At 33.3% G+C, this 15,023-nt stretch overlaps 2 protein-coding genes across 3 annotated transcripts in view; one reads left to right on the top strand and one right to left on the bottom strand.

The window, feature by feature from the left end:
• The window catches only part of LOC134846007 (vacuolar protein sorting-associated protein 29-like), a 151,527-nt gene that overhangs the window by 105,677 nt on the left and 30,827 nt on the right, over positions 1-15,023 (top strand). The gene's annotated exons all lie outside the window — the stretch shown is intronic.
• Positions 5,596-7,846, bottom strand: LOC134846184 (tyrosine-protein phosphatase non-receptor type 13-like). 2 transcript variants are annotated; one of them, XM_063863434.1, is made up of 2 exons: positions 6,907-7,846; positions 5,596-6,492 (listed from the first exon to the last, which is right to left on the bottom strand). In XM_063863434.1, exons 1-2 carry the CDS (start codon positions 7,509-7,511, stop codon positions 5,604-5,606), a joined length of 1,494 nt encoding a protein of 497 aa, XP_063719504.1. In that variant the 5' UTR covers positions 7,512-7,846; the 3' UTR covers positions 5,596-5,603. The 2 variants fall into 2 exon arrangements, with proteins under 2 accessions (XP_063719504.1, XP_063719505.1); XM_063863435.1 differs by having other exon boundaries at positions 5,596-6,489.

Here is a 15,023-nt window from a genome sequence, read left to right as displayed (position 1 = left end):
TCAGCAATTAAAAAGCCACTAAATGGTTCATTATGCCCAAAAACATGTTTATTTAGTTCTGGCACTAATTCAATTTTGAATTAAAAATTATTTTTTTTTCAGCAAATTAGCGCAATTATTTAATCAGCGTTAGCAAGAAACTGTTTCCTTTTCTCCCCATCAACACATGAGTGTCAAATTTATGGTGTAATGAGTAGTTTTACTAGATTGATTATGAAGACTAAACAAGTGTGTCATGGTCTAACTGCTCCGCATGTCAATTTTCATAATAATCATTTCGTGCGAACAGTAATTTTACCTGTAACAGTTTGCAGCTGGGGGAAAAAGGAAAAGAGCCAAAATGGGTAACAGGGATGACTCATATTATATTCGGGCTACTCTCGAAAAATGTCAGCGACTGACCTCTCGAAGAGAAGAGTGCAAATTCGCAATGTGACTCATTAATTCCGCTTTCTTGCTTGAGTAATGGACAAAATGTTTTTTTTCTTAAATATTTGCAATTTTTGGCGCAATCACCTGTCCAAACTAAAATTTGTGGCGACCTTAGAACGTTTTCGGGGCTATTCAGCCAAAATTGAATAAAAGCTAAAAAAAAATTAAAAAAAAGTACGCTCTTTGGAGAAAAGAATTCGGGACGAAAGAGCATCCATGTCAATCAATCCACATCAATCTATCCTCTAAAAAGAAGTTTTTTCACAAACGTTTGTACGGTTTCAATTGTAGTATCTTACTCAAACCCTTTCAGGTTGATTTGCCTTCCAAGTATACGTGAAAAAAAAACTATTGCATCAGTGTAAACAATTAATATGACTATTTTCAGCAGCAAAAATTTCAGCAACAACAAAATTACTTAATTAAACTAGTGTCGTTTTTTTGGTGTAGTGTGATAAAAAAGCGGCATTTTTGACAGTTTTTGTAAAATATGCCAATTGAAAAACAATTTTTGAAGTTAAATAATAAGAAAAACAAAAAAACAACAAAAAAATTAATTTTTTGATTCCTAAGATGAAGCTAAAAACTCCAAAAAATAACATCATTTTTCACGACTTAAATTAAGCATAGATAAGATAAAGTAAACTTGCTTTATTTGCTCGATGTTCGACTAAAAATCAAAAATTTCAAACCGGTTTTTCTCAACACAGGGAAAAAATTTTGGAAATTTTTAAAACTTTTCGAATCACGACTGAAAGGGCTTTAATATAATATATTTTTCAACTCAATCCGATAGTTATTGGGGTAGCTCTTTTTGCGGGGAAACCAAAAAGAAAAAAATACACTCGAATACAAAGATCCTTCCCATTTTCAATGGTCGCAACGATAAAAGTTGAAGGTCCGTAAATTGTGTTGCCTCCCTCTGTTTCTAGCACCTTATTTAGATCCGCAATTTTCTGAGTAACCTTTATCACGGTTCGTAACTCTAAGACAAAGAACTGAGAAACTCAAAATTCTCGAGGCTGAGTTTTTAAATGATTAAAAACACTTTGGGGGTTTATAGTATGTCAAGCACTCATCATGAACTCCAAAAATTTTTTGTCAAATAAATAGAGAAAATTGAAGGTTGTCTGATTTTTGAGAATTTTAATAGAAATGAGCGTTTAGTTTTCGAGGCTGTCTGATTTTTTTAATTTGCGAGAACTTTGGTTTGTTTCAGTTTTCATTCACTTGGAAGCTTAGAAGGACAAAATAATGTTTTCTTTTTGCTTCGGCTGTTGAAAATGGGGAATAATTTTGTCTTCGGTTGAATTTTACTTTTTGTTCTGACCATTGGAAAGTTTTGGGTGAGTTTAATTTTTTATCCCACTCAAAATCATGTATAATCATTCGAAAAAAAATAAGTGAAATATTTTCTATAAAAATTTTTCCAGTCGTGACTTAAATAGCTCTCAAAGTTTTCCAATAATTTTTACCACGGCCGATAAAATCCAATATGAAACTTTTGAATTTTAGATAAGCTACGCGAATAAGCCTTTTAAAATTTTTCCCTTAAAATGAAGAAAACCTGGTCCTAGGAGAATCATAAAGCGCTTCCTCGGCATTAAAAAAAGTAACTCAACAAGCAATTCTGTGACACATTTATAAATTTTTCAGTTTGTTTTTCTAAAATTTTTTTTTCCATTTTTTGTTTTTATTTATTTTTTGGAAACAAGTACAGTGCTTCTATTTTCGATTTTTCTTGTCTGATCAGGTTGAGCATTTTTTATTTTACAGAACATTAAAAATCGCTTTTTTTGGTTGGATAATTTTGATTGAGATTTTTTGTCCTGTGACTGGAATACCGTAATCTTGCGAATGTGCATTTTAAACTCCATCACGATAAAAAACTATTCATTGTTTTGTTCAAAAAATTGTTTTCGTAATTCCGGAGCAAAAGAGCTATGAGCAGCAGTTTTGAGTAGTTCAATCAGCAGATTTTTGAGCAATTAAAAAGCCACTAAATGGTTCATTATGCCCAAAAACATGATTATTTAGTTCTGGCACTAATTCAATTTTGAAATAAAAACTTTTTTTTTCAGCAAATTAGCGAGATTATTGAATCAGCGTTGGCAAAAAAAATATTTATTTTTCTCGCCATCAACACATGAGTTTCAATTTTATGGTTCACTCAGTAGTTTTACAAGATTGATTATGCAGACTAAACAAGTTTGTCATAATCTAACTACTCTGCATGTCAATTTTCATAACAATCGTTTGTGCGAACAGTAATTTTACTTGTAACAGTTTGCAGCTGGGGGGAAAAGGAAAAGAGCCAAAATGGGTAACAGGGATGACTCATATTATATTCGGGCTACTCTCGAAAAATGTCAGCGACGGACCTCTCCAAGGGAAGAGTGCAAATTTGCAATGTGACTCAATAATTCCGTTTTCTGGCAGTGTTAGAAATTTTTCTACCCAAAGCATGAGTAATGGACAAAATGTTTTTTTCTTAAATAAAGGCGGTTTTTGGCGCAATCACCTGTCCAAACTAAAAATTGGGGCGAACTATAAAACGTTTTCGGGGCTATTCAGCCGAAAATGAATGTAAGCTAAAAAGTAAAAAAGTACGCCCTTTGGATGAAAGAATTGGGGACGAAAGAGCGTCCATGTCCATCAATCCACCTCAACCTATCCTCTAAAAAGAAGTTTTTTTCACAAACGTTCGTAGGGCATCAATTGTAGTATCTTACTCAAACCTTTTCAGGTTGATTTGCCTTCCAAGTATACATGAAAAAAAACTATTGCATCAGTGTATCAATTAATATGACTATTTTTAGCAGCTGATATGAATGGACATAATGTATCCAATCATTCAACCCAATTTATTTCAGAAAGATTATTAAAAGATTTTAGGTTTTTGATCAATTTTTTGTGATGTGTATTTTCTTTGCATTAAATGTTGCATAAATTGATTGTTTGAAGTAAGATACAAAAACATAACGAAAACATTGACTCACAACCTCAATTTTTATTATAAATTTTATTTTAAATTTTGTTGTAATTACGCCGTTTTTTCCATCTGAGGTAGGGTAATCCTATGCAGCATACATTCGTTCCGAATCAAATTTTACGTTCTTACTTTTCAACCACTTGGAAGCTTAGACGGACTACAAAAAAATTTTTTTTTGCTTCAACTATTAAAAATGGGAATAGCTTTGTCTTCGGTTGAAGTTTACTTTCTTTTATGATCATTGTAAGTCTTTCAGGGAGTTTAATCATTTTTTTCCTCGCAAAATTAGCTTTAATAATTCGAATAATTTAAGTGAATTATCTTAAGACTTTTTTAGTCGTGAATCGAACAGCTCTGAAAACTTTTCAGAAAAGTTACCCCGGTCGATAAAATCCAAAATGAATCTTTTGAACTTCAGATAAGCTTTGCGCCATTAAGGTGAGTGAATGAATCTTTTTAAAAAACTTTTCCATAAACTGCAGAAAACCAGGTCTTAGAAGAATCATATAGCGCTTCCTTGGCATTAAAAAAATTAACTCAACAAGTATTACTGTGAAACATTTCTAAATTTTTCAGTTTGTTTTTCGAAAAAGTTTTTTTTTCCATTTTTTCTTTTTATTCTTTCTTCGGAGACAAGTACGGGGCTTCTATTTTTGATTAACTCGTCTGATCAGGTTGAGCATTTTTTATTTCACTGAATTTTGTAAGTAGCTTTTTTTGGTTGGATATTTTTGGATGAGATACTTTAACCTGTTACCGGAGTTTCCGTAGTCTGGCGATTGTGCATTTACAAACTCCGTCACAATAAAAAAAAATTAACCATTAATTTGTTCAGAAAATTGTTTTCGTAGTTCCGTAGCAGAAGAGCTATGAGCAGCAGATTTTGAGTAGTTCAATCAGCAGATTTTTCAGCAAGTAAAAAGCCACTAAATGGTTCATTATGCCCAAAAACAAGTTTATTTAGTTATGGCCCTTATTCAATTTTGAATTAAAAACTTTTTTTTCAGCAAATCAGCGAGATCAAAAGGAGATCATTGAATCAGCGATAGAAAGAAAATGTTTTCTTTTCTCCCCAACCACTTACAAGCATCAATGTTACTAATCAGTCCACATGTCAATTTTCATAACAATCGGTCGATGCCAACAGTAATTTTACTAGTAACAGTTTGCAGCTGGGGAAAAAAGAGCCAAAAGATTGTTGATTTTGTGTTCATCTCTATGTGTTTTTTCACCGCAAGTATTTTCAAAATAACTGTTTGCGGGTGAGGCAGTATTGTTGTTTGAAAGTCATGCAACAGCGCCACGTACAGAAAGTACGACGAATTATCGGGCTTACTTTTAAATCAGATGTGCAAATATGGGTTATATTCACGCTACTCTCGTAAAAGTGTCAGCGACAGACCTTTCCAAGAGCAAAGCGCAAATGTGCGATTTGGCTGAAAAAATTCTTTTTCTCGCAGTGTTAGCAAATTTTTCACCCAAAACATGAGTAATGAACAAAATATGATTAGTTTTTTTTTGGAAATAAAGGCGATTTTTGGCGCACTCACCTGTCCAAACTAAAAATAAAGGAAGTACGCAATTTGGGTGAAAGAGCGTCCATGCCCATCAATCCACCTCAATCTATCCTCTAAAAAGAAGTTTTTCTTCGCAAAAAAACTATGTACCTTAAAAAACGTTCGTACGGCATCGATTTTAGTATCATATTCAAGCATATTCAGGTTGATTTGCCGTCCAAGCTTACATGAAAAACAAAAAACCATTGCCTTATTTTCAAAAATTAATTTGACTATTTTCAGCAGCCGATTAGGTTGGACAAAATGTATCCAGTCTTTCAACCCCAATTTATTTCAGAAAGATTATTAAATGATTTTAGGTTTTTGATCAATTTTTTGTCATTTGTAACTTCTTTGCATAAATTGATACAAAAATTGATAAGTCAGATACAAAAAGTCGAAACATCGGCTCAAATCAGCTTTTTTTATTATAATTTTTTATTGTAAATTTTGTTGTAATTACGCCGTTTTTTGCCATTTTTTCTATCTGTAGTAGAGTAATCCTATGTAGCATACATTCGTTCCGAATTATTTTTTACGTTCTTACCTTTAAACTTTTTAAATATGTACTATACAACAAGTTGAACTTAATATGAAAGATATAAGAATCTGGAAACAAAAGCTTACAAAATTGCAAATGGAACGTCAAAAGTTTGTGTAGTATTAAAACCTGAGTCTTTTTCCTCTTGCTCTTGTGTTATAACGGAAGTAAGAGAATTTGACCGACTTCTGCGCTCAGTTTCTGAGTTTTTTTCTCGGCTACTCGGTTGTATATCTACAGCTAACTCCGAACATTTAAATTCCTGGTTTGAAAACGACTTTGAAAGATCTTCTTCTGATATTTTATTCTGAGATGTGACACTGAAAACGCTATCGTCCATATTGTTTGAGTTTTCACTGAAGGTAAACGTAGAATCGAGATTTTCAATTGTCGAGGAGTCTTGATTTGATGACGCGGCTTGGCTCTTTAAATCTTCGGAATACCTTCGCCATTGGGCTAGACCTTTCACCCCTCGCAACTCATAATTGTCATCGTATTCGTCGCCGCTTATCAGCGACTCTCTGTAACTTCGCTTGGTCGTCGGAAGTTCCCTCGGAACATTCGGATCCTCGTAAGCTCCTCGTCGCAGTGTTGTAGCGATATCTCTTGCGAACATGTGGTAATTGCATGTTTGACAGCAGAGATCAAAAAATCGTTCACATTCAAGTTCCGACTCGAATTCGAATTCAATGGGGTGTTTGTACTTTTTTGGCATGTGTGCTATTTCAATGAGCAGTTTTCGCTTTTTGAATTTCAACTTTGAAAGTTTGTCCAACCGGTAACTTTTCCGTAGGTTCAACTGATCGTTTTGATCTAAATTGTAAATGCTGATGTATTGTGAAGTTAGCCCAAGTAATGTTTGACTTCGTTCCGAGACGGTTTTAAGGGCTTCTTTCACCTGTACGAAATGAGTACATAACTCGGGAACTCTATGCGATTCGGTGATGAACCTCTTCATGAGCCTAAATCTGCTGAAACATAAAGTTAAGTAATGGCCCAATGTGAGAAAGACCAAGTTAGAGGCTTTGCTTATTTGTTGTAACAATTTCACAATCAAATGTATCTCGAGAAATTTTCATCCTAGTCTAATAGCATTTGTGAGAGCAAGTGTATTATTATTTGACTAATTTTTGCGTTTGTCATCTTTTAAAAAAAAACACAAAAAGTTTAAAAAAACTAAATAAATGTTCGCAGATTTCAGCCTTTTGTCAATCTAGTTTAAACGCTATGTCAGTTCGTTGTTATCCTAAATATAAAATTTTTTCGACTCACTCGAACGTTTTTATGAAAATGTTTTTTGACTTATACAACAATTTTTTGACTCATAAAAACTAAAACAATTTGACTAAAACTTTTTTGGCAAAACGTGGAATTTTTCTAAGTACCTGTTGCTAATTGGTCCCCAAGAATCTGACTGTACTTGTTGGATGCTCTTTAGAATGAATGCCTTAGAATGTAATTCTAGCATCCACGTTGGCAGATACAGCGAAAGGTCAAGGTCCAGATAGTGATCCAGAGAATATTCGTCCAGCGGACCCAACTCAATTGAGCAAATGAGGCAAAACAGAACCAAAACTTGGTCAGAATCTGCAAGTTTTTTCAGGGTCTGGACATTCTCACGGATCTGCAGGTAATAGTAAAATATGGACAGTTTGTCCGTGATTTGAAAAGGGTCTTCAAAAAAGAATTTCGCTTCCAATAAAACATTCATAACCTTGTTTTTGGAGAAGCAACTGATATACGTTTTAACAGGTAAATTCATATTCAGAAATATTTTCCCGCTTTCTTTTTTGTTTCGTACAGTCAAACCCATCCATGAACAATTATGTAATCCACATTCTTGTAAAATCAATTCCAAAATTTTTCGACATTTTTTGCCATATAAATTTTTGGCATCTTTTGATTTTTTGCGTGAACTTTCATACGAAAACTGGGAAACATTGCCAGTTAAACAATGAACATAAATGGAATAACTATCTGTGCCAAACATTTGTCCTCTCACAGAACTAAGTGGAGTTTTGATAACTAGGGGCTGAATTCGATAAGTTAATGTAAACTAAGCTCTGGAACTGTTAAGAAACTTGTCAATAAAACACCTGTAGGTGACTCAAATGGCCATTAAACTGCCTTCAAACTTCTTATGAAATAGTACAATCGTGTAAACGTTGAAGCAAAGGAAACTTGAATAAGAGGTGCTTTCTGAAACAATGAACTGCTTTATAACAAGAGTACGGTTTTGCGTTTTGAGCTAATGAACTTCAAATCGAGTTTGAGAAAAAACGCTGCTGTTTTACGAAAATCTGATTTGCGACGCCGCAATTTGATTTACTGCGAGTCTTAGCATGCTTTTGAGGCAACAAACTCTAACTAGATAGAGTTTTCTCATTAGATCAAAAAACGCAATTAGCAACATACTCTCGAATTTACCTGTTTAATGGTCTTCATTAATGGTCATAATGAAGAGCAATTTAAATTATAAGATTATAGAATCAATTATGACTGATTGTGACTATTATGTTGCCAAAAAACTCCATGATTAAGCGAAAAGAAAAGCGCCTCCAAAATACTTCTTGATAAACGAGCCTTCTAATTTCCCCTTAGTTGCACCTATGGAAAACAAAATTTCTCTGAAAGATCTCGCCCGCTTACCCAAGTTGACAAAAATGGTAATCAAAATATTTAAATTTAACTCAAATTGAATTATTTTTGACCGCGGACCAAATTGTTGGTCAAAAAAAATAAAAAAGGTTAAATCTCAAATATCTCTATTATGCTGGACTAAGTTTCAGACTAAGTTTGCTAGCTAGAATCTCTTGCATAAATATACACTAATAAACTAATCTCTGGTATCATTAGCGCTTCTAACCACCGACTTCCGGTTGAATCCTGTGACATTTTTAAAGCAAATTTCATAAACTTTTGCTTGAGTTTTATAAATATTTTATGAAGATCAAAATTTTATGGCAACAGTGTACAGTCAGTCAGGATATTTTATCAGTGCAATCCAAAAGCAGAGAAAAAAATTGGTTCTTGGAAACTTCATACTTAAGTTTTGTTTCCTCTGATCTTTTGAGAATCCATAGTTTTTATACCTTTGATATTAATGCAGAAATCTCAACTAAATTTTTCATATCAGTTCTAATTAATTTTATATACTGGAGTACATACATAAGCATTGTTTGTCTATAACAAAATCGAGAGTTTGTCTATAACATACCAATCTGAAATGGGGTTGGAAACAAACTATGACGTAGAGTGTTGTTTTTCTTCCAGATTTCGACTACCTCACAGAAAGATTGTACGGTTTTTTATGTGGTGTCATATTAAATCCCTATTGGTCTTTCTTCAGATTAACGAAAAAGTTGCAGAAAATTTCATCAGTTTTTTTTGTTTTTACACCAATGATTTAAAAATTGAAAAGTTTCAGTTCGAATTTCTAAACTAAATCAGCTGGCTTTTCAAAAGTGTCGTAGGTCTTCTACGCTAGTTTTTAATGCTAACCCGCACCGGAGTTCCATGGAGCATAATCGATTATAATGGAACATTGTTGTCTAAAATGTTGTCATTATAATCCATTATTGTTGCAAATTTTACTGGATAAAATGTTGCAATGGATTTTAAATACATTTTAATACATTTAAAATCCATTGAAATGGATTCTAAACCATTTAAAATCCATTATAAGTGATTATAACGGATTATAATTTATACAATTTTTTGCAAAATTCTTTTGCAAAATTTGCAACATTTCTACGTTACTCACGGCCTACTCGCAATCTAAACCTACTCGAATTACCCCCCTCACTTTGCCCCCATCCGTCCGCATTTGCTCAAACCTTCAAACCTCCCCACTAAACGGGAGGGTTTAAACTAAGATGCGGGGGGGGGGGGGGGGGTAAATTGAGGAGGGGTAATGGTGGGGGGGGGGGGGGCTGGGGGCGAATCGTGGTGTGGTAAACTGGCAGGGAGGTGAGGGGGGTGTAAACAGGGAGGAAAACGGGGGGGGGGGGGGGAGTAAACAGGGGGGGGGGGGGGGAGTAAACAGGGGAGGGGGCGGGTTTAAAAGGGGGTTTCAGGAGGGGGTAAACGGGGTATATAAGACAAAAATTATAAAAATTGAAAAGTGAAACGTAAAATTTTATGGAACCTAATACGTAGCAACTGTACTAAACAGGAAATGCGATAACTTTAAAAAAAAATTTGTAAATTTCATGACTAACCTCTCGAAAAATCCATTATAATTGATTATAAGCGATTAGAAGGGATTATATTGGCATAAAAAATATAAGAAAAATAATCCATTTTTAATGGATTATAATCGATTATAATCGATTATAATCGATTGTTATGGTTTATATTGATATAAAAAATAATAGATTATAATCCATTTTTGACGGATTATAATCAATTTTTTCTGTAATTTTATAGATACTGACTATAATGACAATATAATCGATTATTATCCATGGAACTCCAGTGCGGGCACGTACCAATTGAGTCTACTTTTATCTATTGAGAAATTAAGCAACAAAAGTTAACAAATTGTATTTGAACATTGTACAATGTTTTTGATGCTTTTCTTATTTTTTTTACACGATTTCTTACGGTCGATTTATTATGGGTCAATTGCACAGCAATCGGTTATCCTTACTTTGTTTCGTTTTTAATCCTAAATTTCGCGCTTATGTTTCTATTGAATGATTTGATTGAAAAAAAAATAAACCTGTTCGCTCTCTTGATTTGCTCAAAACCACATCAAAAGTCAAAAAAATTTATACGGGTTTTATCAATCCTGAAAAATGTTTTTGTAAGTGTTCTAATGTTGTTCGAATCACGGTTAAAATCTTTTTAAAAAGTAATAACAGTGTACCACTCCAATACTTATTTGTGATACTTGATTTTTGTGGGAAAAAATCACCCTAATGTTTTAAACACTCCAAATCTATAATTCACTCAATTTTTCAGATTTTGAATTTCAATAAAAAAACATTTCAGTCAGTAGATCTTTCAATCACCAAAAATCGTCAAAAATGGCTGATATTGTTGCTGTAGCTTGTTTTGTTCCGACCACTGAAAATGGCAAAAAACTTTGTACCGGAAGTGTTTTATTTTTTTTTTCTCGTTCCAGATACCTGTATTAAGCTTCGGAAAAGCTCGAATGATATATCATTTCAACGCCCTTTCAGTCGTGATTTGTCAGAGAATGAAGGCCAATGAACCATCTTGAATCTGACTGGGCTTAGATTAACTACATACAAGACTAGTTGGCCGAGTGGCCTAATGGCAGTTCATAGAAAATAACGAATGCGGTTTGGCACGTGTTTGAGAAATCTTTATATTTATTTAATTTACAATCATTTCAACCGTGTTTTCATTTTTTTTAATTAAGCGTTGATAAAGGTTGACCGTCAAAAAAGCAGTTTGATTCAAGCAGAATAATCTCTCTTCGTCTTCTCACGGAACTAAGTGAAGTTTTGATAATTAGGATTAGGGGCCAAATCCGATAAGTTAATGTAAGCTAAGCTCTGGAACTGTCAAGAAACTTCCTTCAAGAAAACACCATTAAACTGCCTTCAAACTTCCTACACAATGGTACAAACGTATAACCGCTGAAACAAAGGAAACTTCAACTAAATGTGCCTTCGGCGACATTGTACGGCCGATTTTAATTAAAATAACTAGAGAAAGGTATTTAGCTTTGAGCTACTGAACTTCAAATCGAGTTTGAGAAAAAAACGCTTCCGTTTTGAGAACATCTGATTCTCAATCTGATGAGCAAAAAGCAGACGTATGTTTTTTGATGTCAATTAACTGATTTTGTGCAACTCTCTAATTTCCTCCACGTTTTATTGTTACCTCATCACACCAAGACCAAGAAAACGACACTTATTAAGAAAAAAAAGGAAAAGACATTTTTTGTAGTTTTTTTAATGAATAGGATCGTAACGTTTTAGGCTATCCTTGTCTTTTTCTTCTGATTTAAGTCTTCGCAGTTCAAATTTTGAAATTTTTTCCTTAACTATTGAAAAAATTTTGCACTAAATTTAATTCTAATGTTCTATCAAAAAGTTAAATAGGATAAGCGCCATCAATAGGATAAAATGCAACTCTTTTGAGGCTTTTATGTACAAATTTTATCGCATAATTGAAACGTCGGCTTATTGAACACTATAAGCACATTAGTTTCATTTTCGAGATTCTGTGTTGCTGCTGTCTTCATCTGCAAATGGGCCGAAAGCGTAAAATAGAGACGCAAGCAGACCTATGTACAAGCAAAGGGCGAGTATAACAAAGATCCCGACTTTGCCAATCCTGAACAATAAGAAACCTGGTACATTCTCAGTTTCTGCGGTTTCCTCCATCATGTGTACGCCTTCTTCTCGCGTCATTAAGCCACCCGACGAGTAATTATGTCTTTTCGATCGCTCTTCACCGCTGTGTTCTGACTCGTGGTCTTTTTTGCATCTTTCGGCACTTGTGACGCCGGCTTCGTTTCCATTGCATTCTGTGCATTGTGGTTTGGCTGGAATATCTTTTTGGGTTTTAGATTCCAATTCTTGGCTTTGTTCAATGTCGATAAAATTGACTTCATTGTCAGGAGAAGATGATGACACCGACATGATCACACTTGACTCGCTTTGTTGGGCTAACTCTTCACACATGAACTGACCTGACCGCTTAGTACTATTTTCCATTTAAACTAGGTTGTAGTACTTTTTCAATTTTTATTAGTTTTGATAGAGCGATATTTTTCTTTGGTATCGATATTTTTCTTTTCTTTTTTGAATCAAAAAATAATTCGCTGAAAGTTGCTTGAATTATTAGTTATAGGTGGAAAAATAGAAGGAGCAACTAACAAAATTTAGCTCATTTTAGAGCACATATTTTGCTGGAAGGGCCGCAAAAAAAACGACAAAGGAAGTACCGCATTTATCACATGACTTTTATGGTTTCAGATTCAACTAATACGTTTTGGCGACGAAATTTTGCGTACAGTTGTTAGATAGACAATTTCAATCGGGAAACTATGTAATTGAAGTTGATGCAACAAATTTAGATTTCAAATCAAAAATAAAAATTTTCTTGATGTACTCTATGACCTAAATACTAACAAAACACCCACGTTGTCAAACTTATTTGCACTAGAAGGGAAAATGAAAAAATTTGATAGTGAAACATCTTACCTTTTCTGATTTCAAAGCTAAACAGGAAATCAGCCTTTTTTTACAAAAAAATGTTTTGATTATGTTTTTCTTTTAATAAATTAATGTATAAAAATGTGTATTGATTACGCTATAAGCCATAATTTGATATACTGCATAAAAATGATTACAATGAGAGCTAAAAAATGTCTCAGATTTGAAACTTTTGTATAAAAAAAGGTTAATCTATCATACAATTTTCATGAATGGAAAGCGTATGATAAGCTTTTTTTTTTGGAAAAAAAAATTAATTTGTTGACCATTTTGTTCAAATGAAACAGGATGTAAGCTCAGTTAATCTTAAGTAAAAACTTTTGTGGATGGATTTCTGAATAAATGCTTATCATACAACTTTTGTAAACGGGACTCGTATCTTAAACATTTTTTCCATAAATCCCATGCATGGAATTGTATGATAAGCTTTTTTGTCGTATGTAGGCCAACCCAGGTAGTTGCAAAAAGACAAAATGCAAAAAAAAAAACACAAGCTAGCTTTGGCAGAAAAAGCACACTTAACATAGAAAAATCATAATTTTTGTAATATAAATTAATTCTTTTTGTCTATGAAATTTGTGATCACTTAGTTGGGCAAATTTTAAGGCCCAGTTCACACAATTTGCTACAATTTTTTAAGGCTCACTTTAAAATTTAGAACGTAGAATTTGGTGGCGTCCCTCATGCTTGAAGGACCGAATGCTTCAAATTAATTTTAGCTTGCCTTCAGCCAATCAAAATTGAGTATTCAAAATCTCAAAATAAATCACAAAAATCTCAAAGTAAGAAAATAAATCCAGGCCATTAGTGTTATTATTGACCGATTAGATAATAAGTAGATAAGTTTTCAAGACTAAAAAATTCTTATTATTTTGAACTCATTAATCTTGATGATTATCTGAATAGTAATGCGGTTGTAACCCGCAATTTGTAATATTTTAGATTATTTTCCACTGATGTAATACATTTTCTGTTAATATTGACCTCGATTTTGTGAGAAAGGCATTCAGCCAATAGAAATGCTTAACGATTTTGATTGGTTGAAACTTTTCAAGCCTTCGGTCCTTCAAGCATGAGAACCCTCCCCGTAGAATTTTAGTGGTTGCACGTGTTAATCTCAATTTTTTTAGTCATCGGTGGGGAAAATGTTAAGCGCAGAGAAACACAGAGAAACCAATTTTAATTGGTTTCCAAATTTTGGAGACGACTGTTGGAAGCAGCCCAAAATGATGTTCGTTATAACTTCGATAAACATTGTTCTGATAAGTGAGCTTCTTGCATACATCAGAAGAATAAATGGTTCTTAAGGACAATTTCAAATCAAAATGAGTTTTCCAGTATGTCTTTTGTTCCACAATAAAATTTAAGTCATCGACAAAATAAGCATTAGCACGAGGTTCATCACAGAGAATTAAACTAACTTGCTCAATCTAAAAAAAAAACTTTTTGCTTCTTGAAGGATAGAACACTTAACAGCTTTATGGAACACATTCAAATAACCATCGATTTTGTTTTGTTTGAGACTGAAATAGGCAGAAAAAAAATTGCAAATTGGAGGAATTTTTATCACGGTGTCGTTATCACAAAAAAGACTGAATAAGCCAACTTACTCTACAAAATTACTCATTTAAACATTTTGCTTTGTCAATTTTTTTTTCATTCCAATGAATGAAAGAAGGAAGTTATGAACCCAAACCAAGGTTGAGTAGTAAGTTGAAGACTTTTGTATTACAAGCAGTGAATTTAAAAAGCGAACTTATAATGATCAGTTACACTGTTTTGAAAAAACCAAGAACTGAGGAAGGTTTTTGAAAAAAAAAACGTTGATTAGCACACAGTTTTTAAACAAAAAAAACTACAATAAAAAGGATAGGAAAAGGTTCGAACGGTAGAACCAATACCAAGCTAAGGCATTTCAAAATTCGATAAAATCAAGTCCAAGCTGCCTATTAGTTTATGATGAGAAGTTTCAGAAAGTTCTAAAGTCAAGGTCACTGATAGTGAAAGGAAATATTGCGTTTGCAGATATGGAAGGCGGAAGCGTGACCCAGCTAACTTCACTGAGTAAAGTTGCCCAAGAAATAATAAATGTACTAAAAATAACAAAGTAACAAAAAATTGAGAGGTTATTAGCTTTCAAAGACAAAAAAAAACATCTTTAGTATACTAAAAAAGGTAGAGATATATAAATAGGAAGAACAAAAATGGTCATACATCTGACAACAGCACAAAAAAGAGAAAAAAAATCTAATGCCTTTTTTTGAGAATTATTGTGACTTGTTGACATAATGAGAATACTTTCAGGT

Source organism: Symsagittifera roscoffensis, chromosome 5, assembly GCF_963678635.1.
Source record: "Symsagittifera roscoffensis chromosome 5, txSymRosc1.1, whole genome shotgun sequence".
In the NCBI taxonomy this organism is placed as follows: Eukaryota; Metazoa; Xenacoelomorpha; order Acoela; family Convolutidae; genus Symsagittifera; species Symsagittifera roscoffensis.
This window is presented reverse-complemented; position numbering and strand designations above follow the sequence as displayed.

Bases quoted from the DNA above. Each gene is read 5' to 3' on its own strand.
- LOC134846184 (XM_063863434.1), bottom strand. From the start codon at position 7,511: ATGTTTGGCACAGATAGTTATTCCATTTATGTTCATTGTTTAACTGGC. The intron at 6,493-6,906 runs GTACTTAGAAAA...TTTATGTTTCAG, and splicing joins TGGGGACCAATTAGCAACAG to CAGATTTAGGCTCATGAAGA.